Source organism: Cylas formicarius, unplaced genomic scaffold (assembly GCF_029955315.1).
Source record: "Cylas formicarius isolate icCylForm1 unplaced genomic scaffold, icCylForm1.1 PGA_scaffold_10__41_contigs__length_53128322, whole genome shotgun sequence".
Lineage (NCBI taxonomy): Eukaryota > Metazoa > Arthropoda > Insecta > Coleoptera > Brentidae > Cylas > Cylas formicarius.
The window spans coordinates 20988299-21014957 of record NW_026844214.1 but is presented as its reverse complement, the minus strand read 5'-3'; the positions used below and the strand labels follow the sequence as shown (position 1 = coordinate 21014957).

The 26659-nt window shown below is 32.2% G+C and overlaps 2 protein-coding genes across 5 annotated transcripts; one reads left to right on the top strand and one right to left on the bottom strand.

Moving 5' to 3' along the window:
* Nucleotides 1–1015: 1015 nt before the first annotated feature.
* Nucleotides 1016–16218, bottom strand: LOC132699775 (ankyrin repeat and LEM domain-containing protein 1-like). Its single transcript, XM_060666662.1, has 7 exons — nt 15766–16218; nt 10926–11087; nt 6075–6313; nt 4613–5435; nt 2260–2474; nt 1772–1903; nt 1016–1577 (listed from the first exon to the last, which is right to left on the bottom strand). The coding sequence occupies exons 1-7, from the start codon at nt 15846–15848 to the stop codon at nt 1078–1080; spliced, it is 2154 nt and encodes a 717-aa protein (XP_060522645.1). The 5' UTR covers nt 15849–16218; the 3' UTR covers nt 1016–1077.
* Nucleotides 16219–16547: 329 nt separating this feature from the next.
* LOC132703714 (inhibitor of Bruton tyrosine kinase) lies at nt 16548–26401 on the top strand. Of its 4 annotated transcripts, none has more exons than XM_060673154.1 (9): nt 16548–17495; nt 18830–19002; nt 19053–19203; nt 19253–19472; nt 20871–21312; nt 22342–22989; nt 24139–24985; nt 25947–26095; nt 26148–26401. In XM_060673154.1, exons 1-9 carry the CDS (start codon nt 16895–16897, stop codon nt 26277–26279), a joined length of 3363 nt encoding a protein of 1120 aa, XP_060529137.1. In that variant the 5' UTR covers nt 16548–16894; the 3' UTR covers nt 26280–26401. The 4 variants fall into 4 exon arrangements, with proteins under 4 accessions (XP_060529137.1, XP_060529146.1, XP_060529130.1 ...); XM_060673147.1 differs by having other exon boundaries at nt 16550–17495; nt 24139–25006; XM_060673163.1 differs by lacking the exons at nt 25947–26095; nt 26148–26401 and having other exon boundaries at nt 24139–24669; nt 24723–24906.
* Nucleotides 26402–26659: the final 258 nt, after the last annotated feature.

Sequence of the window (26659 nt, the reverse complement as noted above, 5' to 3'; positions counted from 1 at the left end):
AAAACTATGAGTCCTATTACCGTGTGGTATGTCGTGTTTAACTATCCATATCTCGCTCATAGTCTTGCCGATCCTGACCTGTTGGGGGCAGTCTATAAGGTAGCTTCTGAAAACCTCCAACACAATTCCCCTCACTCCACAGGCTTGTAAAGCCTCAAGCAGTAAGGTATGGGAAACTGTGTCAAAGGCAAGATCGATAAAGAGCGCAAAGTGACCTTATACTCTTTTGGGACATCCGGTATATGACGAGTCATAAAAATTAAAACTGCATCAACCAAGGAGTTAGTTTTAGCTAAGTTATCTCATTTTTTTCAACGTTTCTACTAATGGAAAATTTTTATATCTGCAGCACTTGTATAATATTTACACCAATAAAGCTTTTGGTCATGATTACCGCAGAATTTCATCAAAGCTGCCATTTCCATAACATCCTCCACGAAATTACGGATCCAAAGATATAAAAAAAGCAACACCCAACTTTTTAAGGTACCAGTCTGATTTGCTTGTAGGCTACACCTTTGACATTTTGAGAAATAATATAAACTAGATAAAGGCTGCGTTTACGTTTACCACAGTTTTTTTTTTGTTACAAAAATAGTAATAGATATTCTAGAATAGTATATTATGATAAATTTTGATAAACTTCATTTTCAAGAGTTGGATTTGGCACAAGCAAAACGAGGATTTGAGTAAGTCGATGAAAATATTGCATACCATATTTTTTTATGACCATTATAGTTTTTGGATACTTTTTTGCAATCACATCGTACACAATCACTCTATGGACAGTGCTTAACGAAGATGACGTCTGAAAGTGACACTGCCTTCAGTATTTTACTTTACTTTTACTTTAAAATACCGGATCAGGCGTCACGTCAAGATGTCAGCCTTGTTACCCATGGTCGCGAGCCACTTCAGACATATTCGGCACTTTAGTCACGGGTTTGGAAGGGATTTAACTCGGCTTGACAGGTACCAATAAAAAAATGCTAGCACTTCATTTGATTATGTTGTATTGTATAGATATTTCCATTAGAAATAGTAAAAAAGACAATTTTTTCAAAATACATCACAATATTAGTCAATGTCCATGGGACACAATTGCCTCTCGCCCTCGTTCAAGAAGATCATCATTGCTTTGTACAATAAATATACGCCCAACATCTTTTTCTGTTTCTGAGACCAGGTCGCTGGGATCCCATAGAATTCACCAGCTTTAATATTGGTTAAACTATTTATTGTCAAGGCGCTAATCATGGCTGCCTCACGAGTATACGCCTCCACAGGTATGGTGTTAAGATAAACGTGCAAGCATATAACTCCGCTACCGGTTGACCAAATATCAAAAATCTTTTGTATTTTCTTTTTGTTCGAAACGGGCAAGCCTTTCTTCCAAAGGTCGACAGCTTCGTAAAGATGTTGATATGGTCTACTTCTTTTTCCTTTGCCTACATAAAAAATAGCTGAAAGGAAGGTTTCCCACACCTCTTTGGGCTTCAACAGTTCGGATCTGCATGGGAGATTGTTCGTAATGCGTGGGTCCAAAAGAAGATAAGTGAAAGAAGACTTACAGACTCCTAAAAGAAATGGTAAATGGTAAAGCGAAACTATTTAAGGATTGTGACTCCAAAAATTATCTAAGTGCAAGAATTAAGGAAGAATTAAGATAAAATTTCTCTTTTGGAGATAATATTTAGAACGGCTGTTGATAACTGCAAATTTGAGGTACTTGCATAATTTATATTAAAGGTTTTAAAGATGGTCAACATACCTTCCCTCCATTTTCGGTGTTCATCGGGGGTGGCAAACTCTTTGACTAAAACTTCTTCCAAAGATTTGTAGGCTACAATATCATTATACCAATCGGCATTCCGAATGGTCTTCTCTAATTCTATAGAGTATGCTGTAAAATCAAAACAGGTAATTCAAAACGCAATATATTTTGAAAGAACTTACATTTATTCCCGAAAAACCTAACAAAAAATAACATGTAATAATGTTAAAATGTCTTTAAAAAATCAAATAGACATTTGACATGTAATACTTCGTAGCAACAGAATTGTCATCAACAATAGTTGTATATACTCTCCATGGCTAGTCTGCCAAATGCAAACACTTCAAAAGATATTTTACAATATGACAACAAATGAGTTAGAACAGAATTTGGTTTATAATGGAGGAATGTTAATTAATTAATTAATTGATACACAAAGACACGTTATTAGTGTGTATTAAAAAAATATGGTATAATGAACTTACTTCGCTTGTTTTGGTCAATAACCGCCCCCTCTTTTATGACAGGATATCTTCTGAGTTGATGCAGCTTCTTAAGATACACTTTCTTGGTCGTCAAGGTAATCGGTCCTGGATTATATCCCAGTAGAGTCAATTCCTTACGTAAAGTGTCGGTATCGTAATCCAACTCTTCTGATACAGAAGATAGTGTGGTGGATTTAAGGCTGGTGGCACACTCGCTAGAACACACTCTATCTTGTACATTTTGCGCAAATTGCATTTTATAGCATTTTAATTAATATTAAAATTGTTAATAGAAAGGTAAGGATGTAGAAATTTAGAAAAATCTTGAACACATCTTAATCAACTAAAAATATGAGACTATTTTTGACGAAAAGCTGACTGGTATGCTATGGTTAGAATAGATTAATATAACTGCCCTGCACTAGTTATTGCAATACATAATGACGGATATTTGTGCATAGAAAGCAGCTTACTAAACCATGAGAATACTCAGCCAATTGTTATCTGTTCTAAAAATATTTTAAAACTGATAGTCCCTAGCACAATATTGACAGCATTAATATTTGATATTACATTAAGTACAATTTATGCTAATTAGATGGATTTATTGAAATAAAGGGCGAGGTTTTGTTATAATGTCCCCCGATGAAATCGAGAGAGAGAAAGACAAAATTCAAATAGTTTAAAATTATAAACTTTTTGTTTTCTGATAGCATAGTGTTCTTTCCAGCAATATTTTTGATGACAAAACAACACGCACTTTAATTTATGAATAAGTTTTTTAAATTAAGGTGATTTAAGTGAGTTATCTAGGAATGCTGATCATTTTCAATGATTTGCATTTTCGGAGATTTAGAAACCAATTAATTCAGCTCCTTACATACTAAAAGTATACTAAGTGGGAGAGCCCTTATCTCAGAATCTGTAAGAACATATAAAAAAATAGAGATAAAAGTTTAAGTTCATTTATACTTTTAAAATATGATTTTTATATATACAAAATGTATGTATTTTTGTAAGTAATAACGTTCTCATTTAAAAGCACCCTGTATGTATGTTCAGGTAACTTTCTAGACAAATGTCATTATATACTTAAGCTTTACCGTTTCTGAGAGGATTTTGAAATTTATGTCAAAAGTGACGTTTGCAGGTCTAAATACATCTATCGATTTCTCCGACTGAAAGCCTTTGTTATATATTTAGGTTTGATTCCCTAATAGGAACGGGATCTACTTTAGTGGACCGTGTTGATATTTGAAAAATTTAAATGAAAAAGTCTTTACTTAATTTATAATTTTATCGCAATTAGCATTTAAAAGAAGTGTGGTATCGAGTACTACAGAAACATCACAATTTGCTGTTTGCTGTGACTTTTGTTATTGTTTTTCTAAAAAAAAAAAGTAATGGGAACCTACCTACTATTCGCAAAGAAAACAAATTAAAAGGATAGGCCAGTATTTGCGACATTAAAAAAAAATCAACAACCATCAACAATATTTTTTTAATTTTTCTATTACTCATTTAACACTGTTTATAGTAGGTTTTTGCACAACTGAATATTTTTGAGAAAATATTAAAATATTTCTGAAAAAAAATCTTTCTATTTTAGAAATTAACCATATCTATATAACTTTTGTGTTTATAACTTAATTATAGGGCTGTCATCTTATTGGCCAATATAGGCCAATATTCGTATAGTGTTTTGCAAATAAAAAACGTTTTATTGTCAATATTTAGAAATCTAAAAATTTCTGAAATTGACAAATTTATTCAGTCACCTTTTCCTTTAATACTAAATACCATAAAATTATAAAAATTAGGTGTTTTATATATTTAATAAAAACACTTTTAATGATTATTTCATTAAATTTTTTATGTTAGTTTTCGATCACTTTGTATCTATTTTTAAAATGTCAATACAGACCACTAAAGTAGATTTCCTTCTATAAGAAAATCAACCTCAAATAACAAAAACCTTCAGTAAGACTTATGTAGAGTGAATAATGAAATAAATTTAAAATTTTCTGCCGAATTCAAAAATGTTCTAAGAAAAATGCAGTACGAAAGTTATTACCAAACAAAATACAAATATCCTGTATTCAAAATAAATATATAAAAATAATACAGAAGTACATGCGAATCTAAACAACTTTTTAATTTTTTTAAATATTAAACGGATCATTTGTACTTGCGGGTAACGCAACGTTATCTTATTATCTAATTTTATATAAATACTTTTATTGAAATAAAAAGTATGAAATATTAATATCACTTCTGCTGGATATGTCTTAAATATTTTTTTGTGTGGAATTTAAACTTCAATTAGTTAAGCTCTTTACAAAACTCGACTTACCTAGGAGTTTTCAGCAATCGCCTTTCATACAAAACAACCCCCTCATCATTGTCAACATATTTATAAACCTCAGAAATAACACTAACGAAACTCAAATCGTTATTAGTAGAATGAGTTTCGTGCAGCTGATGGACTCCTTTTGTAATTTCATTGTTCAAACTCAAATCGTCATTAATTTCCAAAATATTTCTTTCCAACGTATCCACACTGGCACGAGAACATGTCATGTAATCACTACTCTTGTCTCGCTTGTCTTCTATTACTTCCCGTGTTTCATTTTGCTCCAGCTCAGTCCAGCTGTAGTTCACGTCATCCACCGATACTGGTAAAGTGACGATGCCGCTTTCTTTAGAATATCCACTGAATTCAGCCATTTTCTGGTTCGTCAACGCGGTGTCGCTACAAGCGTCGTGATATACTGTAGCATTGATCTGGGTGTGGTTTAGAGTTGACCTGTTGGAGATTTTCGGGCCCTTTTCATCAATTTTCTTTGTTTTGCGGTACATCTTTCTAAATGTGATGTATTCACGACTAGTACGTTTTTCATTCACGTAATTAGCATCGGATTCGTCAAACGAACTGTCGTTGAAATCGAAGTTCCCGTTATCCGACATTTTCTCTTGAATTTGTAAACATGGAGTGTTGGTTTTCGCATTTGATTGCTGGTTAAACCAGTTCATTATATATTCAGTCATGTCTGCTTGGGGCAAGAGCAAGAGGTCAGTTCTGGTTTTTGTTTCTTGCTTGGTAATACTGTCTGGTGGTTGTTCATTGATAACGTTAAGTTCCCTTACGAATTCACCGTTATCAATGAGGATTTTATCTGAAACAAGTGATTTTTAGTTTAGTTCAAACGAAAAACGCTTTTTTTCAAAATTCATTAGATGCGGTAGGAAAATTTCTAAAAGACAGCTTTCAATAAATTGGTTATGCCCATACATACCGACGGCGATATCATTCTATCTTTAGCAATTAAGCATATTATTCATATTTATAAATTCCTATATTATTATGAAGAATTAAAGATTTATTTTAATAATACTCTATATCAAAGTGAACACATGTTAATTGGTTTTTAAATTTGCCCAAGGGGTTATCATAATCTTTGTTACATTTCCAATTACTCAAAATACCGAAATTAAAATTGTTTGGAGTAGTATAATTTATGAGTCGATTTTGGCAGTCTTCAAATTTTTACAAATCAGCCAAATTTAACGACCTAATTAAAATATGATAAGAAATAAACATTTTTTTTATCGACCATGATCCAAAATGAAAAACATATTTCGCCTAGCTTTTAATTACGCATGATAATGACCAAACCGAGTTTAGATTAATGTCAGAAAGGTTCGGGGGGCAATGGCCCACACACATATTTCAAAGACCTCGGATTCCTCATAGACAAAAGTAGATTTTTTAATTTGAGTTTTTTGATCCATGACGTCACATCCTTGCGTCTTACCGAATACTAAACTGTACAAGTCCTTGTCGTCATCGGTCATAACTTCGCTTTTGGCATGCAAATAACTCTTGAGTAAATTGATGCAGTCGGAAAAGCCACCTTCGCAGGCGTAATGAATGGGAGTTTTAAAGTTGACGTCTCTAACTTTCGGATCCCCACCGCAACAGAGGAGCATGCGCAGAAGGTCAGCACGTCCCCAAGCCGCTGCGATATGCAAAGGCGTGAGTCCATCTTCGGAGCTAAAATAAAGAATATCGCCACAATATTTTTTGGATACATTACGTGTTGAAGACCTTTATTAAAAATCGGTCAAAATAAATAAGAACTATAAGTTCATATTTTCACGAAATTATATATTTTTACGACAATTGTTTCGACAACACCGTGTCTTTATCACATTCGATAAAGACACGGTGTTGTTCGAAACAATTGTCATGTAAAAATATATAATTTCGTGAAAATCTGAACTTACAGTTCTTATTTACTTTGAAAAATGGATTTTCATCAAGTAAAAGTCACCTCAGCTCAATTTATAAAAATCGGTATTGATATCTGCTGTACACGGTGGACCAAATTGAATACTTTTAATAGACACACACTACAATATTAACTTTTGTGTTTCTATAAAAACATTTCCGAAGCAACTTTTTATGCAGAATTTAGTGCCTTAAATATAATATTTCTAACACAAACACTTTAATAGTTATCGACTAAAAAATCATTTTTTATAGAGAATACATATTTTTGAATTGCGGAAAAGAACTTGAAATTACCTTTCCCAATATACAGCATTTTTGATATTTTGCAACAAGTGATTGATTGATTGATGGATTTGATTAAATTTAAAAATCGGTCATCTGAGGTATACTCATCTAAATTCATATGAAAACTTGTTTCAAATAAAAATTTCTCAGACAACAGATTTCCTTAATAATCTATCAGTTAAATTTCCAGCAGATCTAAAATGCAATGACAGGTCATTGCTGACTCAAGAGGGCGGAAGGAAATACTGAATGCGGTGTGTTATACCATATAAATGTTCAGAGTAATCCAAATAGAGACAACGAGATGCACTAGGGACTTGTGGAGTCTGATCAGAGAGACCACCCGTGGTAACGCTTTAGTTTAGAGCTCTATCGGTAGATCCTATGGGCCAAAGTAATGAACTCCCAATAATTTGACCTGCTGAACTATTTACTTATCTCTGAAGACCATTTTAAATGTCATTTTCAACGCCAGCAACGGACGGCAGAATAATGAAATATACTTATTAACTAATCACGGAATTCAGTATGCAAAATGTTGTTTTTTGATGTTCTGGTAGGGTAAGGAGTTTTCACCTGCCAATTTAAATTATGCACATCAATTCGAAATCGAATTTGATAGTGCGGATACGGTGGTGTTTGGCATTTAATAAATTTAAAATAAAATAGCCAGAAATGCAGATTATATCGCTTAAACATGGCCAGGCAGTCTGACTTCATAAGATATGTGGTTTATACTGCAAACTTCATGCATTCAGTCAAAGCGGAAGTTTTGAACTTTTTTTAGATAATTCTTGATACTGTTCAAGCAAAACATAACAACACTGCTGCAGTGATTAAATTGAGATAAAGCTAGCGTGTCACAAAGAAGTTTCTTAGTGTCTTGTGAATGAATACTGCAGGTTACTGTTCCAGTAACGTGCTTTCTAAACTTCAATTCAGATGTCAATACAAGAAACAAATTCTTGCAGTTGTTAGCGAAGGGAAAAATCAACTAATTCAAGTAAAAATGGATGATTTATCGTATAGATCAGTGTCAGTTAATACAGATATTCGCTTTATCATGCTTTGTCCAAAGGAGCAAAGATAGATCTGATTATCATATTGTAATCATGCAATTTTTTAGAAATTTAATAAACCTAAATGTAAAAATCTAAAATAGCAGAGGGCCCAAGTTACCACCAACCCTTACAAGCAATGAAGTCGACATTGATCCTTCAGACAAAACACACAACTTGTGTCTTATCAGTTAAAAACGAACGATGGACGAAATATAACATTTCGTCCAGGCGTTAGTAAGGAATAATACCTATCTAATATCCATATAAAAACGTCAGGGCGTTTTTATACCATCAAGCAACTTTTAAAAATATTTTCCCATAAGATAAATAATCAACGAATGTAAACAAATGCCGCAAGAACGTAACACCGATCTGGATTTAATAACCCGATTTCTAAAGCAACACAAGATACATTACGCATGTTGTAATGCCGGGTACAATGAAAAAAAAAAAAAGAAACGCATTTGATAGGGGCGTACAATCAATAGAGCAACAATGTCAACCAATTAGACTAATGTGACATCCGTTATCGTAGTAACGACATAATGGTAGAGTAACACTTTATGTAAAACGATTACAAAAATTGACTCATTCATGTATTACTTTATTGGCGCCGAGAAATAAGCAGATAAATCGAGGCGACATACTTAATTAAAATCTTATTGTTATGACGATAATAATCGGTTTATATAAATTACATAAGTTACGTAAATTCTTTAATTTTTGTTATACATTGGTAATAAAAGGTTCTGTCTAAATTGCTTTGCTAAGATAATGTACAGGGTTTGCCTAACAAATCGATCACTGTTTGAATGTTTGATAATGTTTGAATTAGACCTCGTAGATTTCGTATGGGTGCAAGTAAGAAGGCTTATAGCATTTTTAAAATGGAGGACGTTAAATCCCCTCTTGCAAAAGTGAATAAAGGCAGTGGATTGTGAAAAAAGTGCGTCGTAAGATGCATGTAATTGAAAGAGAAGAAGGAAGCTGATAACATGCTACAAAATACTGCAGAGACCCTTATTAGTTCTCTGGACTTCAATAACTACAGTTCATTTAATTATTCGGAACAATATGACTAAAATTTATAAATAAAGATATATATAATTTCTCCATTTTCATATCAATCATTCATTTCATATTGAATAACTCATCTTTCTATTGTATGCAAATTAATTTAGGAACGATTCGAGGTGTATAGGTTCTAAAAACGATATAGGTTTGTCCACCCTGTTTAATGATTCCTGTAAATTCCAAATTTACATTTTATTACTCTCTCGAATTTGATTAACAGAACAGATTAACTAGAAAACTACCACCATTTTGAAGGGAGCTGAATGCGGGATTGAATTTTATGAATGGACCAGAAGAATCAAAAGCAGTGATTGGATAGGTCAACACCTTTCCCGGATACATTAACTAATCTAATAAAGTATTGTTAGTGAATAACTGACACAGTCGATAAATAAACAAGGGGTCAAATTTCCTATTGTAACAGCGGATAATCTGTTTTTGTTCTGTGCTTTCCATTTCAATCCCTTAAATTTTCTGCTTTTATATTTGTGATGTGTGTAACATTACTTCTCTTCTCTTCCGGAGACAGTCATGTTTGGCAGTTCCGCGTAAGAGTCAATTTCTATTGTACTATTCTGATTTGTGAAGGAATATTTAATACAGGCGAGTAGCAATTATTACCGCGAACAAAAAATAAAAATTTTAAATGTACCAATTGATTTATGCTGCTCACTCTATGGAATAACAGTTACTGTTATTTCCTATTTTTCCCTGATAAGAAACTCGACTCCATGTATTTTGTCGGATCTACTGTGAAACTAATGTACTCAGGCCGTCAAATTTTGCAAACATATTTGAGTAAAAATATACATTTCTGGATATATTTTAAAAGCAGTGTGACTCACTTATTCTGTTATGTATTTGGTTCGGGCTTAACAGCAAAAAATGGATAACCAAAAATTATTGTATATAGTGTATTTGTGGCATTATAAGAATTATAAGAATATAGACAAAAATTACATTGCGCATACATTACATTACAATGTTTTATAAAATAATCTAAGAAAGAATTTCGTATGCACATAACGCATATATATAAACACTTTTCACAGAACAACATTTTTGAAAGAGGATTTTCTTACAACGTATTTGCGTTGTACCACGAAGTTTTAAAAACTGGTTTCTAGAAATCTTTAAAATGGAAAACTTTGAATGAACGCCTTTATTTTTTTATATTAAATTGATCGATAGATCTAAAGTATTTTAGTCCCGCTGTTACTTTCTGATCATTGTTCTAACAGAACAGGTCCTAATTTAAATTTCTATTGCTGGGTTGGTTGAATATTCAGAAAATTGAAATAATGATGCAACTTGCTAGTATTCTAAGTAATTGTTCTCGGTTATAATAAGATGTGAACTTTGGAATAATAATAACTTTTGCGACGTTATTTACAGCATTTTACTGTCTTACATAAAATTAACGAAATCTCTAACGAAATCTAATTATTTCTACACATATCTGTACGTTCACAGATGTTTATGACAATAGTCATTGCATTCACAAATAAATTTTGCAAGCGTTTTTAGTTATATGTCAGTCTATTTGATAATATTAGTACTTAGGAAACAGAAAAATTGCAGCCAAAATTTCATATTTCTAAATATTCAAATAAACCAGGAATAAGAATTTAAATTGGGGTCAGTTTAAATCGAAAAATGTGGAAAATAATTAATATCTCGAAAACCGCTAGAGCTAGGTATAGGGAAAGTTTCTACAAAAATGCTAGGAAAGCGGAGAAAAAAATTGAAACAATATTTTTAAAAATTATCTTACTTTTCGACATAAGCGGCAACACTGCTACTCTCTGTTGCGTGTATAGTATCAATTACTATTATGAATTATTATTAATATGAAAGTGCGAGTGCAATTTATCTGGTTAAGTAGAACACCAACCGTATTTTTTTTCGGAAAGATAGAGATGAAGATGATGATCAAATAATCAAATATTTACCTTACGTTGGGGTTACCACCGCACTGTAATATAATCGCGGTAACCTTTATTGCGAATTCACTGCTGTCGCAACCGATGGCAAGATGAAAAGCTGAAATTCCCTTTTTGGGGAGGATAACATTCGGATCTGCCCTCTTTTCACATAATAGCGTCTTAATTGATCTGCAAAGGAATAATTGGCTCACTTAATTTGAAAAAATAACACGTTTAAACTATATATGGCGTAGAGGTAGATATTTAAAATGAAATATTAAATTTGAATGAATGGATTGAGGTAACTTTACTTTTACTGCACCTTACTCTCTGTACGACTACCCGCTTCCATTAATTTAGAGAAGTTGAAAAATATCTTAATTTTTTCGATAAACGCACTGTCGCAAACATTGCCTTACATTTTCGTCAATGTTAGGGACTAGTTTATAAGCTGCCAACAGCGCGGTTTGGTCGTATAGTCAAGAACAAGAATGGGTCATTCGCGGTCTGTCAATAAAGCGAAAAGGATCGTTTCGTATCCTTACATTTTTTCTGTACCGAGAATAACCGTAACCGAACCAAAGTATATTTACGTTAAACGGGTAGTTTATCGCGGGAATACGCAACGCTGTACTTTAGGTGCGGCTTAGCAATAGCCTGCTGCCATCTGATTTACAAACACAATAAAATTCGAGCATAATTTAGGTTGTTATATTTTGCAAAATGTACCGTGCTGTGCGCAATTTTGTACAATCTAAAAATCTAATAATATATGGGGCATCCATTTTAAAAAATAGAGTTCTCTGGTTCGAGTAGATGTGGCAACTCTGGAATGAAATATTTTAAAAACAAAGATAAATCATGGCCGCAACCAAATTTTTAAATGCCTTTATCTTTTTATATTCTCCATATCTCTTAAAACGAACTTTTACGGCATATTCTTCCTGGAAAATAAGGCCTAGTTTCCTATATAAACATATGTCCGGAAACGCTTCCTTTCCGAAATGTGTTGAAAAAAGCAGTGTACAAAGTGTTCATATCAATCCAATAATAAGAGTCGTTTGAAAATTATGATAAAAAATAGTTTTTTCTTCTTATTATTTATACAAGAAACAGGGACGTATTTTAAACGTATTAGGAAAAATTTCAAAATCACATTTTTATTAATGATAGATACTTTTTGAGTCTTTAGCTTAAATTTTTGAAATTATACGAAATGTTATTTGTTGATAGGTTTATAATAATTATAGGTAATAAAGTGGTTAAAGGTGTAGTGTCAAAATGCAACGCGATATAACTACATGGAGTTACACTATACCAAATATAATTTTAAAGTATTTCTGAAAAAATGCGGCCGGGTGGAGAGTAGTCATAAAAAAGGGAAATAAAAGATCACATATTTAAAAGAACGAAGATTTTTACAATATGTTAAATTTGGCAACGTCATTTATAATAAATAATAAAGAATTAATTTTACCTTACTGTCCCTAGAGGTATTTTAATGAATAGTATTGTCGTATTGTACTCGACCGAATTTTTGGAAGTAGTATATTATGCAACAAGTGCGGTAAACGGCATTTTTCTACTCCCGTCTGTAAAATACCTATTTACCCACCGATCTAGCGTGTGGGAAGAGTCACGTTATCACGTCAGTTTCGTTTCCCATGAATCGCTCGCTGCGTTTGTGTCAAATAAACTCGTGAGTCAAATGCCGTTTACCGCACTTGTTGCATAATATACTATTGATTCACTTTATTTGACACCAGCGGAGCGGAGTGTTTAATAAACGAGTGACTAAAAAGTTTACCGAACTCACTATACTTTTTCTACGAACGTTAGTTTTTGGGTGCATTTTCGTAAAACAACACGAACACAATCACTGACATGACTGTCATTATTGACAAACGTTACAATTCAAGGCGTGGGAAATATCTCCGAAAAAATCCGATTGCCCCCAAACCCGTGCCGTAAAATCCCGGAAATGTCCGAAGTGGCTCAGATCCGTGGGAAACGAAACTGAAGTGGTAAAGTCGCGCTTCCCGTAAGCTAGATCGGTGTGTAATTAGGCATTTTACAGACGGGAGTAGAGTGTTGCCGAAGTTTTGACTTCATTCCAATCCAAAAAAACCTTACTTTAGAAATAAAGATTTACATTTCGGCCGTCTAAATTTTATGAATTTTAGATAATTTAAGTTGCATCCCAAATCTCAATCTAGAAGATAAATCAAAAATAGCGTAGCGCCACACTTATCGCAGAATTGGAAAGATATTCCAAGAAAAGCGACAGAGCTTATGACGAACTATTATTTACATAGACCGTCTAATTCTAAAAACCAGGCATATTTCTGGCGAAAGCGTTTATCTCTTTAATGAAGCGTACAATTTATAGTAAACGATGTGCGTATTAATACAGTAAAAACACGAGGAGCGATAACGAAAATTTAAAGTAATAATTTTTTCCATTTCGATTGAATGCCGGGATAATAAAAAGACAATAAATGTGTTGTTGAACGTGTCTATTTCTGGAGCGATTCAAAGTTCTGTTTATTAAATTTAAAAATAGAACTGGGAATAATTGGAAACAGTGTTAATTTAGAATCAAATTTAAGTAAATATAAAGCATATTCATTAGAATTTAGAAAGTTCTAGAATAAAACTAGTAAATAAGGTTTCCCAAATAAAAACAGGAAAGCTCGAATATTTTAGTTTGACGCGAGGCTTGACATGAAGCTATGAAATTTGATAAACCGGGAAACGAAAGTAGCAAATAAATTGGCACTTTGAATCGACATAATTGCATAATAGTTTAATGTTAATGTAATAATATGTTAATTATGTTAATGTTTAATAATCAGACTGTGTCAGGGTTCCGTCTTTTAGGAATCACTATTTTTCTCGCTTCTGCTGCCATATTAATTCCTTTATGGACATGAAGTACATATTTGTCATAAATAAATTTAGTATGTTTACCGTGCGTTAATATTTTTGCTAAAGTGTGTTATATTATTGTAATTGGAATAAGATATAAGATATTATATTATCAAAATAAATACATAATGTACAGGGTCTTCTAAAATATATAACGTACGGTTATGTCAGAAAATTTATACTGGTTGGTTTTATATGTTGACTTGACTACTAACGTTTCTGTTTTTTGCTAATTTTGCTTTCTTTAGAAACAAAGACACAGGGAATAAAAACTTTTGAGAACGTACTCGGGAATACAAAGCAAAGATATCTTAACTTAAAATAAAGAAATTATTTTTCAAAAATTATCAAATTATCTTGGTCATATTAAATCATATTGAAAACCGAATTTATTTGAAGGATCCCGAAATTTACGTTATAGCCCAAAACCCAATTAACATTTTTTTAAATAATGGATCAACCCACAAGATTAAAAACTAGAAATAAATTAAGCATGCGAATGTGGTGAAGCGCTGATCGTTGATTGTGGGACTAGTTCTAGAAGAAGACAAGTTAGTCTCATAACGCTTTTAATTACCCTATAAAAACAGTAACGTTTACTTTTTTTGTGCTAAGGGACAATTTAAAGCCTTGTTTCTCTTTCTTGTATTGTAATCATAGTACTGATTATTTCGACGTTATATTTCAGAGTTTCATTTAAAATTTTGAAAATTTTTTTTCACTACTAACGATTATGCGAGACATTTTAGTGGTGTCGTTAGAGTTACTGCGTAAATTGTGTCTCAAATATTCGTTATGAAATAGAATTTTTAAACTTTAATTTTGTAGGACTTTGGGGGCATTAGGCTTCTTGTCTAATAATAATGATTTTATTTCGTGGATAGTAGTATTTTTTCGATTTTTCATTAAGATGGCGAATGGACAGAACAACAATTTAATATCCCATTTCGGAAAAATCGGAAAAGACCATTTTTTAAATGGAACATCCTGTAAATTTTTAAATCTCTAATCTGTAAATAATTGATGTAACTATATTAAATGTGGATTTAGACTTAAAATTATAAATATTATAAAATTTAAGGGAAATGAAAAATCTCAAATATTGTGTGCCACAAAAGTAACAGAATATTTTTAACTGTTACAAAAACGTGTGTTAAAAAATGCCGGAAAATGTATTCAACAAAATGGCGATGTCTTTCAACATTTAATCTAGTGCAATTCTACTTCATAAAATCGTGACCAATCAATTAATATTACGCCAATATCGTACAGGAACTTTTAATGTTCGATGGAAATAGTTGCATACATGAGTTATGTTTTCCATTAAATATTCAATTGCTTTTCTGTATTCGTCAACTTAACGAGCATGGAAAATAACACTACTTTGCTCATTTATTAGACTTCATATTTTTGGTACATCCGTTATACAGTTCATAAACTTTTATCTACTGGAATTGTATAATACTAATTAATATTTAATTTTTCAATTAGCGGTAAATATCTCATATAAAAATAAGCTTTCTATTGTATGAAAAGTAGACACAAATTTTTTTATTAAATATTTACTTTAATAAGCTCGGATTTTACTTACTGAAAATGATGAAAGAACGAGTTACTTGGACATTGGTATTTGAATGTTTCAGTATTATTACCATTTAGATCTAGGAAAAGGTTTACCGTAGATGGCTTAAATTGAAATAAAATTGCGTATGGTCAATTTATTTATACAGAGTATCCGGAAAAATAAGGTTTTTTTCCTTCCCAAGTTTTTAAGCATCTTTATTTTTTCTTATAGTAGGAGACTTTTTGCTACTTTTCCAAAGAAAAAAACCTAAGCTAATGAGCATGCTTATTAAAACTAATAGCTTTAGCATAATTTTACCCAGAACGTTTCTTCGATGATTCCATAATTTAATGATGAATTTTGCGTACTACTTACCCAAAGTGTCTAAATTCGACTGAATCGTATAGCAAGGAAGCTAAAAACAGTTCCCTTTTGTCACTTGTGAAAATTTTATTCATTATCACATAACAGTTCTGAATAAAATACTTGCGCTTTTCACAAGTTTTTTTGTAATAGAAACAAAAAATCCAAAGTAAAAAATCTTACAAAAACTAGTTTGTTTTTTAAGTTATAAATTGACCTTAACTACACTTGATGCAAACAACGCCTTTAATTCACAAGAACTGCCGCTACGAAATGCACCACTTTTAAATCCATGCAGCGCTCCTAACGTAGGAAATAAATTCATTAAGGATTATGTTAATGATAACGATAAACATTTCAAGGTTATAAATTTAAAGGACACAGATAACTATCTGGTAAGTCAATTGATTAACCAAGGAATTTACGTCTTATTTGCCACTGCGCCGCTCAACGGCCAACTGTGGAATTTTTAATTGAGGGATAGCGGTAGAGGTAAAATATTAACAAATAAACTTTAATTTTAACTTTTCTTTGCATGCTTTGATATCTGGAAATGAATTTGATGTTATGTTATGTTATGTTTTGTTAGTTTTTAACCCACAAAATAAAGTGATACTTATAGAACTCTAATACATTTAAAATAGAACAGCTCAATTCCGTCTTTTCTGATATAGGCACATGATCCTATCAGTGCTGCCCTGCAGCAGTGGGGATACAAAAATATATTCTCTCCACTTTCTTTTAGTTATACATGCATACATCTATGGTCACAAGCTTTCAGAAGGCGTTAAATATTTGACTGCCATCCAAAATTGCCAGCTCTATTTAGTCTATTTGTCTTCAGGTGTTTGGTAAGATTTTGTTAATCTGAGTTGAGAAGAAAGAGCATTTATAGTATGAATATAACAGAAACTAAGCAAAAATAACATACTTGCCACCAAATAGAGCCGGCAACATCGGAGTGCTATCAAACATTTTTACGCATGCTGAGCACAGAACGTAATCTGACGTGTCCTTGACTTGTCAAAATATTTTCATACTTCATAACCTAAGCTGAAGATTGATATATTATTGCCAATCGGCTTTTTCTAAACGTATTTTATAAATTTGTCGATTTAACTTTATTTTAAAGTGTTTTTCTATGGCACAGATATCCAAAACTTCACACATACCAGATTGCACAAACAAATGCCATTCCACTATTCATGGGGATATTATAACATCAGCGGTAACTAAGAAAGCGGTTCGCGACCAGGATTTATGTGTATATCTCAATTATGTATGTTGTTGTTGCGAATCTGTTAGAGATACACAAGGACGCACTGCGTTACATGTAGCAGCCTCTTGTGGTAGAGTGAACCTTCTCCAATGGTTAGTGCAGAAACGCCTGGCAAACGTAAATACCAGGGATGTTGAGTCAGGATACACCCCATTACATAGAAGCATTTTTTATGGCAAGCTTGAGACTGCAGTTCAGCTTTTAAAAATGGGCGCAAATGCTACAATTCAAGATGCTGATGGTTTAACATTTATTGAACATGCTATGTTAGATGGACCCAGCCCAGATAAAAGCGATTCTGGTGAAGTATATACTTGGGGCACCAACTGTAACAATGCATTAGGTCCCCAGCAATCTAGGAATGTACCTGATATTCTGGATGTTTTTCACAAGAAGTATCCCAATGAATTTGTTAAACAGATTTGTTTAAGTCAGTTTCATAGTGTAATTGTGACAGTTTCAGGTTAGGATATTAAGATTACATTAAAATTCTCTAAAAGAAGTGTCACCAATTAATTGAGCTAAGTGTATTTTGCAAACTGTTGACTGTACCTGCTGCTTCTAAAAAACTTTAGTAAACTGGCCAAGGGAAACAATGGAAATTCTATTTAAGTTCCTAATATAGTCGCTAGAGAGACAACTCCAAATTTAGTAAAGTTAGATATATTGAAAATGATTGCATAAAAACATTCCTTTTATGGTTGGTTAGTTACCAAGAAATAATTTTCCTGGTTTTATCAAATCAAGTAATTTCTATGAATTGTCACTAAATTCTAGTAAAAATTGTGCACAAAAATTATTCTTGTATATTCTTAATTAAACATGTTTTGAAAGAAAAATCTCAAAAGTATTGGACATAATTTCTCCAGTTTTGTTCTCTAAATTCTAGTAAAAATTATGCACAAAAATTATTCTTGTATATTCTTAATTAAACATGTTTTGAAAGAAAAATCTCAAAAGCATTGGACATAAATTCTCCAGTTTTGTTCACTTTGTCTATTTCTTAATAGGTAACCTACTTTCTGACAAAGCAACACACTTTTAGGAAAAGCAAGGAAACAAGACAAGATGAAAACATTTTACCTTTAATTCTGTGCCCCTTTGAAACTATAAAATACTGTTTTGATCAATCAGCAATTACATTGACATGGGTTATGAAGCGAGTCAAAGTTTTAAGGTACAAACCATAATTTGTCTTGTATTGTTCAATTTCAAATTTTAAAAATGAGTGGCGCAGACTACAAAAAAGGGCTCAGACAGAGACACATTACTTTTTGAAACTAAAAGCCTAGCATATTTTTCGTCCAATCGCTTGACACCTCTTCTGCACTAAAATAAAAACTTATGAGACTATATTAATTTTGTTTAGTTGCAGATTTTTGATAAAAAAGAATATTTTTCACTTTAACTTTTTAACTGAAAGCTGTAGAATTTAAACCAATGAAACATTATTGACATATCACAAGTCTTGACGTGGCTCCTAATTTTGCTGCACCTTGCGACAGTTTTAATGGTTGGATACAGAGTATGAAATGAATCAATAAAAAAACACCCCTTTAAAATGAAAATATAATTTGTTTTATAACTTTTTGGGAGCAGAATATCCAGCATCCCATTTTTCTATGTATAATTCCTTCTATGATGTCTAATGGCCATAATTACGAAGTGAAGTATCATTTACAGTTATTTTTATTTGCCAGATTTAATAGAGAAAATGTTTTCCGAAAGCAACGGTTTCTTAGATACAGCCACTCAACTCGCTTAGTTGGCGATCCTGTACATAATTTTTATTTCCAGGTAAATGTTATTCCTGTGGTCATGGTCAAGGAGGTCGTCTTGGTTTAGGTATACAGCATACAGAAGTAACCCCCAAACGGATTAACTTTCCTGACAAATCTCAAAGTGATTTTGTTTGTGTACAAGCTAGTATTTCTCGCGATCATAGTTTATTTTTAACTATAGACGGCAATGTATAAAGTTAGTACCATTTGCAATGAGCGATTAAGTGGAACAATTTCAGATCTATGCTTGCGGCTCAAATAAGCATTATGTGCTGGGCATCTCCCCTCCGCCTGACCAACTGTTAGTGCCGAAACAATTGAAAAGCTTGCCGATTCATCTAAAAGGTGTTGATGTTGGCTATTATCATTCTCTTGCATGGGGACCAAAAGGTTTAACATTATTTATTCAGCGATTTCCGTGATCATGTTCAATTTTTAGGCCTGTATACGTGGGGTTTAAATGGTGGACAGCTTGGTCATCAATTGAATAACAAAAACGATGATAAATTCATTTTTACTCCAAAATTAGTCAAAGTTTTTAATTACAATGAAATTTCTTTGAAACTTGTTTGTTGTAGCAATGGAGCTACCATTGTTTATACCAAAAAAGGCGATTTGTATGCGTTGCACGAATATCAGTGTAAAAAAATTGCATCCAGGTACGTGTGAAGATTTACTTTTTTTTATTCAATATGATGGATACTAATAAAGACCTCTCAAAATGGAGTCCTCAATAATATTTATGAGTGTACCTCTAATGATCTTTTTACACCTTCACGACTATCAGTTTTAACCATCAACCGCAAAATAATAAGAGAGTAATAAAATGTAAATTGACACTGACAGGGATCTTTAAACACTTTAAACAGGGTGGACAACTGAAGGATTATATCGTAAAATTCAGATAAATTGCAATGATAGTTATCCATATTTTAGTTTTTAAGATCTATCCACTTCGAGTCGTTTCTAAATAAGGTCACACTAATTTGCGTGCAATAGAAAGACCAGTTTGCTGAAATGAAATATAATTCTAATTTTAAAGACTAATGGGGGCTATACACATGCAGGCCAGTCCGTGCGCAAGTGTGTCCAGGTAAGTCCGTGAGCAAGTGCGAAACGAATTGCGGTCACACACTATTCAGGTAAACCTGGAGGTTCACCAGTTGGTGGAGCCTGCTGCTGTGCCAAAAATGAAGTTGGTCTTCGCACTTGCTCTAAAAATCGGACACAATCTGATTCGCTTCGAGCCGCGCTTGGAACTGAACGCGCTTTGAGTAGTTTTGACCCATACACATTCGCACTTACGCGCGTCCTCGACCTGTACAGGCAAGTTTTAACACTTGCTTGCACGTATATGGGGCTATAAGGCAGGTTAAGACTAAGTTTTATAGTTTAATAACGATAACTTTCTTGAGAGAGAGCATAATGTTTTTGAGAAAAACATTAATGGAATTAATGTTATTTTTCTGATAAATTATGTAATCATAAATAAAATAAACAAATAATACTATGCTATTAAATATGATGCTCCTCTTTTTATTGAAAATTAAACAGTAATTCATTTATTAAATATCTCTTATGTAAAAACCTTATTCATAATGAAGCAGCACAAATATACGCGTTTATTTCCTTAAAATAAAATGAAATTAACACTTTTCGTTATTGCATGCTTTACTTGCCCAAGAAAATAACTCTCTTTTGCAGGATATCATTATTACCGCAACCATATGTAACATAAGAATTTAGATTTTTTTAACATTAATGACACTGTAAAATTATTCGTTGGTATTCTATATACACAAGATTGTCACTGTCAAAAATTAAAATGATTTTGCAAAGTGTACAGGGTGTCCCATAAGTATGTAAGAAAGTGAAGCTAAGAACATTATACTATGACTAAACTTAATACTTTTTTAAATATTTTCCATTTTACAAAAAATATATTAATTGCAAGGTTTTCTAAAAAATGTTGTGTTGTTGTGCGCACTATATTGGGACACACCGTACATCAGGAACTTTTTTGGTGAAGCACTCTAATGAAAAAAAAATCATTCTAGGCAGTTAAATTTGGTTCAAATCAGCTCGGTTGGCGGTAAATTAAACTGTACTCTAGATTCAACACTATCATCCAAAGAAAACAGGGGACTAAAAGTTGCAGCGCTCACAAATGCTGGAAACTTGCTAATCTGGCAGGAGTCTGACCAGACACTGCTTCGATGTGTATTTTCTGTGAACAGAGCACTTGTTTTAAAGCAATTTATCCTCAATCTTAATGAAGTTCTGTTCATTACAAACAATGGGGAGGGTTTCAGAGGAGCTTTTAAAGCGAGAAAGAAAAAGCCTACTTCTGAGGAAGACAGTTCATCAGCCAAGAGTGAGTTCCATAAGTTTTTGGAAAAAGATCAGTGCATTTTTGTTAAGCTACAGAAATTGCCAAGGATTCATCGAGCCTTAAATGTGCAAAGCGATTTGAAAGGAGAAAATTATTGTATTATTCAGGTAACGAGCCGGACATTGATTTTTTATTTGTTGTGAATGCGACTTCCGCGGCCGTTCTTTTTTCTATATATACACTTTTTATTTCTGTGAATTGTAACGAAGCTAAATCCGCGAAAACAAAGAATCATTAGGCACTCAAAGGCAACCTTTTTTCACATTTTCTAGGTAAATTATACTTGATTATTTTAACGGAGTTCAGTTTTAAAACATACTTGATGACTTAAGAAATTATGTTAGGTATCTATTTTTTTCTAATTTAAATTCTATACATGGTGACTACTTGTTCAGTGATTGTTTGGGTAAATGGAATAAATTTAGCTTAAATAATCTATAATTATAGGCTCGATTATTAAAAATTTCAATGTTGGGAGTACTAGTTTAAAATTGGGACACCTTGTAGACAAAACGCATGAATTCCGAAGCATCTCATTATGAACCTTACAACTTTTGTATAACTGTGATGTTTGTAAACTTGGAAAAGAGTATGCCCAAGAATTTGGGTCTTAGTATTGGGTCAAAGTATTTGTTAGGCCACCTCTAATAATTTAATTCCGGTAGCTTCAGAGCATTTTTAAATTGCAAAAGTGGCCACTCTTCCTTATTTGCGTAAATGTTGCGTAATATCAAAATGTATACAATTATACATGGTGTTTCATAAAAGCTTAGCTATAAAAAAAAAAATGCCCCTTATATTTTGTTCTGACTGTGGCAATGGATCGACACTTAAGACAAATAGTAATGATATGAAAAATAGAGTATTTAATTCTCCAATTATTCCACGCATACTAAACATAAGTAAACATTTTCAGTTTATTTAGTTTTCTGAGATTACTTGAGTTCGAGTAATTAACAAATAACCTTTTTTAGTGGCTAATTTTTCACAAATAAAACAAAAAAAACAGAACAATTTTCCCTAGTAACGTGCTGATTTAAAAGGTGTTCATTATTTTAATTAGACTTTTTTTCCAAGACATTAAATTGCAAGTATTTTTATTTTATAATGTCGTTGATTGAAATAATTCTTTTCAGGCCCATCCTTACAAAATGTATGAATTTCCTGATATAGCGGATTCAGAGATTTCGAAAGACTTCCTGTTGTTAATGGAATTAGCTAATCCATCAGACAACATACATGATGTAGTGTTCCAGATTGATCGTTCTAGATTTTACGTTCATCGATATATTTTGTCTTCGGCAAGCGCGTATTTGGCCAAATGCTCCTCCACCTATGACCAGAAACCTATTGTTCTGGAAGGTTACCATCCCGATATTTTCCAGCAACTTCTGTTATTTATTTACACCAAACGCTGTGATCTTATAGTTCCTGGTGAGCTGAAAAACCTTAGATTGAGAAATTTGTATGAGAACGTGCCAAAGCCTGCCGGTAAAGTTGAAAAAATGAATCCTGTACGAATGCTTCATGAAATGGCTAAGAGATTTGAAGTTGTAGAGTTGCAAAAGATATTAAGCAATTTGGATTTTCAACATGGAGTAATTAAGATGAAAGTTGATAATGCTTTTAGGGTGGCGCCTTTAAAATTCAATAGGTTACTATACCCAGATTATTATGATGTAAACATTGTTTGTAAGGATGGTGGTGTAATTGAGGCTCATAAGTGCGTTTTGGCTGCCAGGCTCGATTATTTTAGTAATATGTTTTCAAGCCGATGGAGTGGGGTAAGGAGATATTTGACTTACTGCTAGTGTCAGTGTAAGAAAATGCCAAAAATATTTTCTCAAACACTAATAATGTTGATACAGTATATGGATAAAAAAAACACAGCAACAAAGTATTGGATGGTCTGTTTATTATGGGATGACATCGAATCTCAGAACCTATTAAAAATTTAATAAAAAATGTTAACCACAAAGTGGAGGCAAGAATAAATTTTTTTTCTTTTATTTCAAACTACTCTACTGCGGCGACGGACTATTTTTGGCAATTAAACACAAAAGTTTTTCTTGTTCACTTACACTTTTAAAATATTATACCATACAAATAATAACTTTCTTATTAAAAATAGAACACCATGTAGATTTAGGTATTTTTTCAATTCCTTGGAGCCTTTGTATAAGATTACATATTTGAAAAAGTTGTAGATTTTGAAATATTATCAATTAAGCGTTTTTCCCTTGTAAAAATCATATTCGACTTTTATGCTTTGCTATTGGTTTACTATGATGATGACGACGAAAAATAACAGTCGAACACCACAGAAACGTCACTGTTTTGTCATCCTGTGAGTTTGGAAATCAGTTTCTGACAATTGTATGTCACGTCTCTTGTTAATTTTTATTATCTGTGTTATTTTTAAATTTTCTATTATTCGTTTAACACTGTTGTCAGTTTTCGCCTATTTGGATATGTTTTTTCATAAAATTTGTTTTATTTCTAAGAAAATCTCAAACGACAGTAAATATTAAGTGCAATTTCTGTAGTGCTCTGTTGTTTTTCAGCCAAGTTTCGCCTGATGTTCTTGGGCAATTAATATTAAATTTAATTGTTAATTTTAATAAAAAAGGCAACCTTATAAAAAGTCAACCCTTTTTTAAATGTTAAATATAAAATTATAACCTTTTCTTCATAGGGTATTATATATAAAAATATGTCCTATTCTAAAATGTCTTAATATATAACATATTATTTTAAACTTTTGGTCATCCGTATCGAATAATATGACGTTAAAACATCAAAAACGCAAGTAGTTAAAATTTTATTTTATATGAATATACATGTAAAATTGTTTGCACATACATTTACGAAAATAATGCGACATTTTTCGCTCTATACAAAATGTCACAACTAAATACTTGATCTTTTTGTAGGAAAACAGTGGCAAAGTAAGCTTTCCTTTTTCGGCGAGCGCAGTTTTAGCGCTTTTGGAATTTCTTTACACGGATTCCCTTTCGGCGTTAGAAAACCGCGACATTGATCAACTATTTAAAATTCTCATTATGGCCGATCAGTTTTTCGTCGTCAGACTGAAAGAAGAGTGCGAATTTCTTTTGAGCAACTTGTTGAGTTTAAAAAACGCAATACAATTACTAAGACTGGCGAACGCTTATAATGCACAAAAGCTCAAATATTGCTGCATGAATTTTATTGTTTCCAACATCGCTCCGTTCTTGGAGTTGAGACTTTTGGACGAATTGGAACAGGAACTGCTTCAGCAATTGTCTCAGGCCTATTACGAAAATAATCCGCAGCTTTGGTGTAGAGTTATTACACCATATTCGACCGCAGTATCAGATGAAGAGGTCGTTATGGTAAGCGTTAGGTTTCCGATAGATTTGGATGAAGAGAGCGTCAAAATGAAATCAAAATCCAACTCGAGAAAAAGAATAAGGTCTCATAAAGTCAGTGTTTCTGAAACTTCCTTGACAAAACCTAAAGCTCATGTTTTGAACAGAAGCGGGATTGGTGTAGGAAGTTTGAACCTCGACAAAGGAGAATTTGAAGATAAGTTCACTGTTTTGTCCAAGAAGACTGATGAAATTAATTTAAGTTCTTCTTTTACTGATGACAATGAATTTCCACTGCTTGAACTGAATTCGCCTTTAACTTCAGTTTGGTATGGCAATAAGCAACACAAAAATGAAAAGCACAGGATGAATAAGGTTTCACAAAAGCAAAGGAAGAGGCTTTCTTCACAGAATAACGAGTCGGAGAAAGGTGAATCCCTAGAAACAATAGGTAAATTCTATTACCAAAATCTAAAATAAATACCTAATTATTGAAAAATATAAAGTAATTTCTATATTTCTTTAATTTTAATTAACATTTTATCATTATACTGTCATTATTTAATCAACTAATTACTTACTGTTATTACATTTTTTTTTGTTTTCTATACATTTCCTTGATATTTGGAATTTTATAAAGTGATAATCAATTTTTATATTCATGTTAGATGGAGTGACGGTTCATTTGAATATATTTGTTAAGAATAGCGCGTAGATTAAGTTAACTAGAGTACAATATCCTCCTGAGAACAATTTATTCGGCGTATTTTTTAAGTTACTATTTAAATGTGTATCTTTTCTTGATTTCGAGTAATTAACAGATATAATTATTTAAAGGTTTATTTTGATTTACCAAATAATATTTTATATTTTCATATATTTTTATGGTATTAAATCGATTATTTAAATTTAAAACGTAAGTGTACCACTATAATATAATATATAGCGATAAATTAACGTAAAAGATTATTAAAAACGAATATTACCGAAAAATTGTAAAAATGCAATAAAGTAGTTTAATACAGGGCTTTCGTTATATTCGTTAAGTTGGCAAGAATTTGAAAAACTCCATTTATGAAATAATTACTTAGGCGCTTTATGGAACTCATAGTAATGGAATTAAATAACTTAAGGGCCTTTTTAATATTGCCAAGGGGCGATTGAACGGACATAGAAGATAATAGGAAAGCATGTTTTTTGAAATTGCCACGGCTTTACGTAACACCCCGTATAATCGAAAATATTTTTAAATGCATGTCATTTGTGCAATACTCTTTTAAACAACAAGGGAGTACTTTGTCCCACTTTTGTGCCACCTTGAATCTAAGAAGGGCACTTTGAAAAACCGCTTGGATCTGATGTAAACTAAATGTGAACAAATTAAATTATAGAGAAGAAGAATCCGTGGAAAATGGATTTAACAATAGGCAGTCCCAATAACTCAACATTGGAGGATAATATGGAAAACATCATGGAGAGCGAGAAGCGCCAAAAAGAAAACTTGATTAAAATCAAGAGTAAATCGCTGGCACTTACACAAGTATTTATTTCTTAATAAAATCGTTTCCTTAATAGAAAATTTTATATTTTAGTTGGAAGATAAAGCTATAGAAGAGCTTAGAAGTTTTTACAACATTGAAAATACTGTCGATGAAGTAATCACCATTGAACGCGTCTCGATTGGGGTTATAGCGTCACCCGTGTGGGTTCCAAAAATTAAATAGTTTCCATTTAAGACAATACTTTGGTGGGCAACATCGGCACCTTGAATTTTCAATGTGTTATCTATCTCGACTTCTAAAGTTACATACATGTCTTTAATTTTACCTTTTTACTTTTTTTTTTGTTTGAGTTTATGTTGTTGATTTTAATAAATATTAAAATTATATAGTAGGTGTTTCATTTACTAAATACGGCTAAAGTCAGTTTTAGAGTACACAGAATACAGAATTTTAATCAGCTAATGACCAATGACCAATTCACCTTCGCCAGTGGATTTAGAACTTTGAACTACAACTAATTAGGGGATTCAACTTTATCAACTTTCTTCTCCATTCTAATATATCCACGGACCAAATTGGAATCTAGCTCTGGACACATTTTT

Excerpts from the sequence above, each read along its gene's own strand:
- LOC132699775 (XM_060666662.1), bottom strand. The coding sequence starts at position 15,848 with ATGAATAAAATTTTCACAAGTGACAAAAGGGAACTGTTTTTAGCTTCC. Across the intron at positions 11,088-15,765 it reads GTCGAATTTAGACACTTTGG|ATCAATTAAGACGCTATTAT; the intron begins GTAAGTAGTACG and ends ATTCCTTTGCAG. Across the intron at positions 1,578-1,771 it reads ACACCGAAAATGGAGGGAAG|GAGTCTGTAAGTCTTCTTTC; the intron begins GTATGTTGACCA and ends CATTTCTTTTAG.
- LOC132703714 (XM_060673147.1), top strand. The coding sequence starts at position 16,895 with ATGGCACAGATATCCAAAACTTCACACATACCAGATTGCACAAACAAA. Across the intron at positions 17,496-18,829 it reads TGTAATTGTGACAGTTTCAG|GTAAATGTTATTCCTGTGGT; the intron begins GTTAGGATATTA and ends TTTTATTTCCAG. Across the intron at positions 19,473-20,870 it reads TGTAAAAAAATTGCATCCAG|GCAGTTAAATTTGGTTCAAA; the intron begins GTACGTGTGAAG and ends AAATCATTCTAG.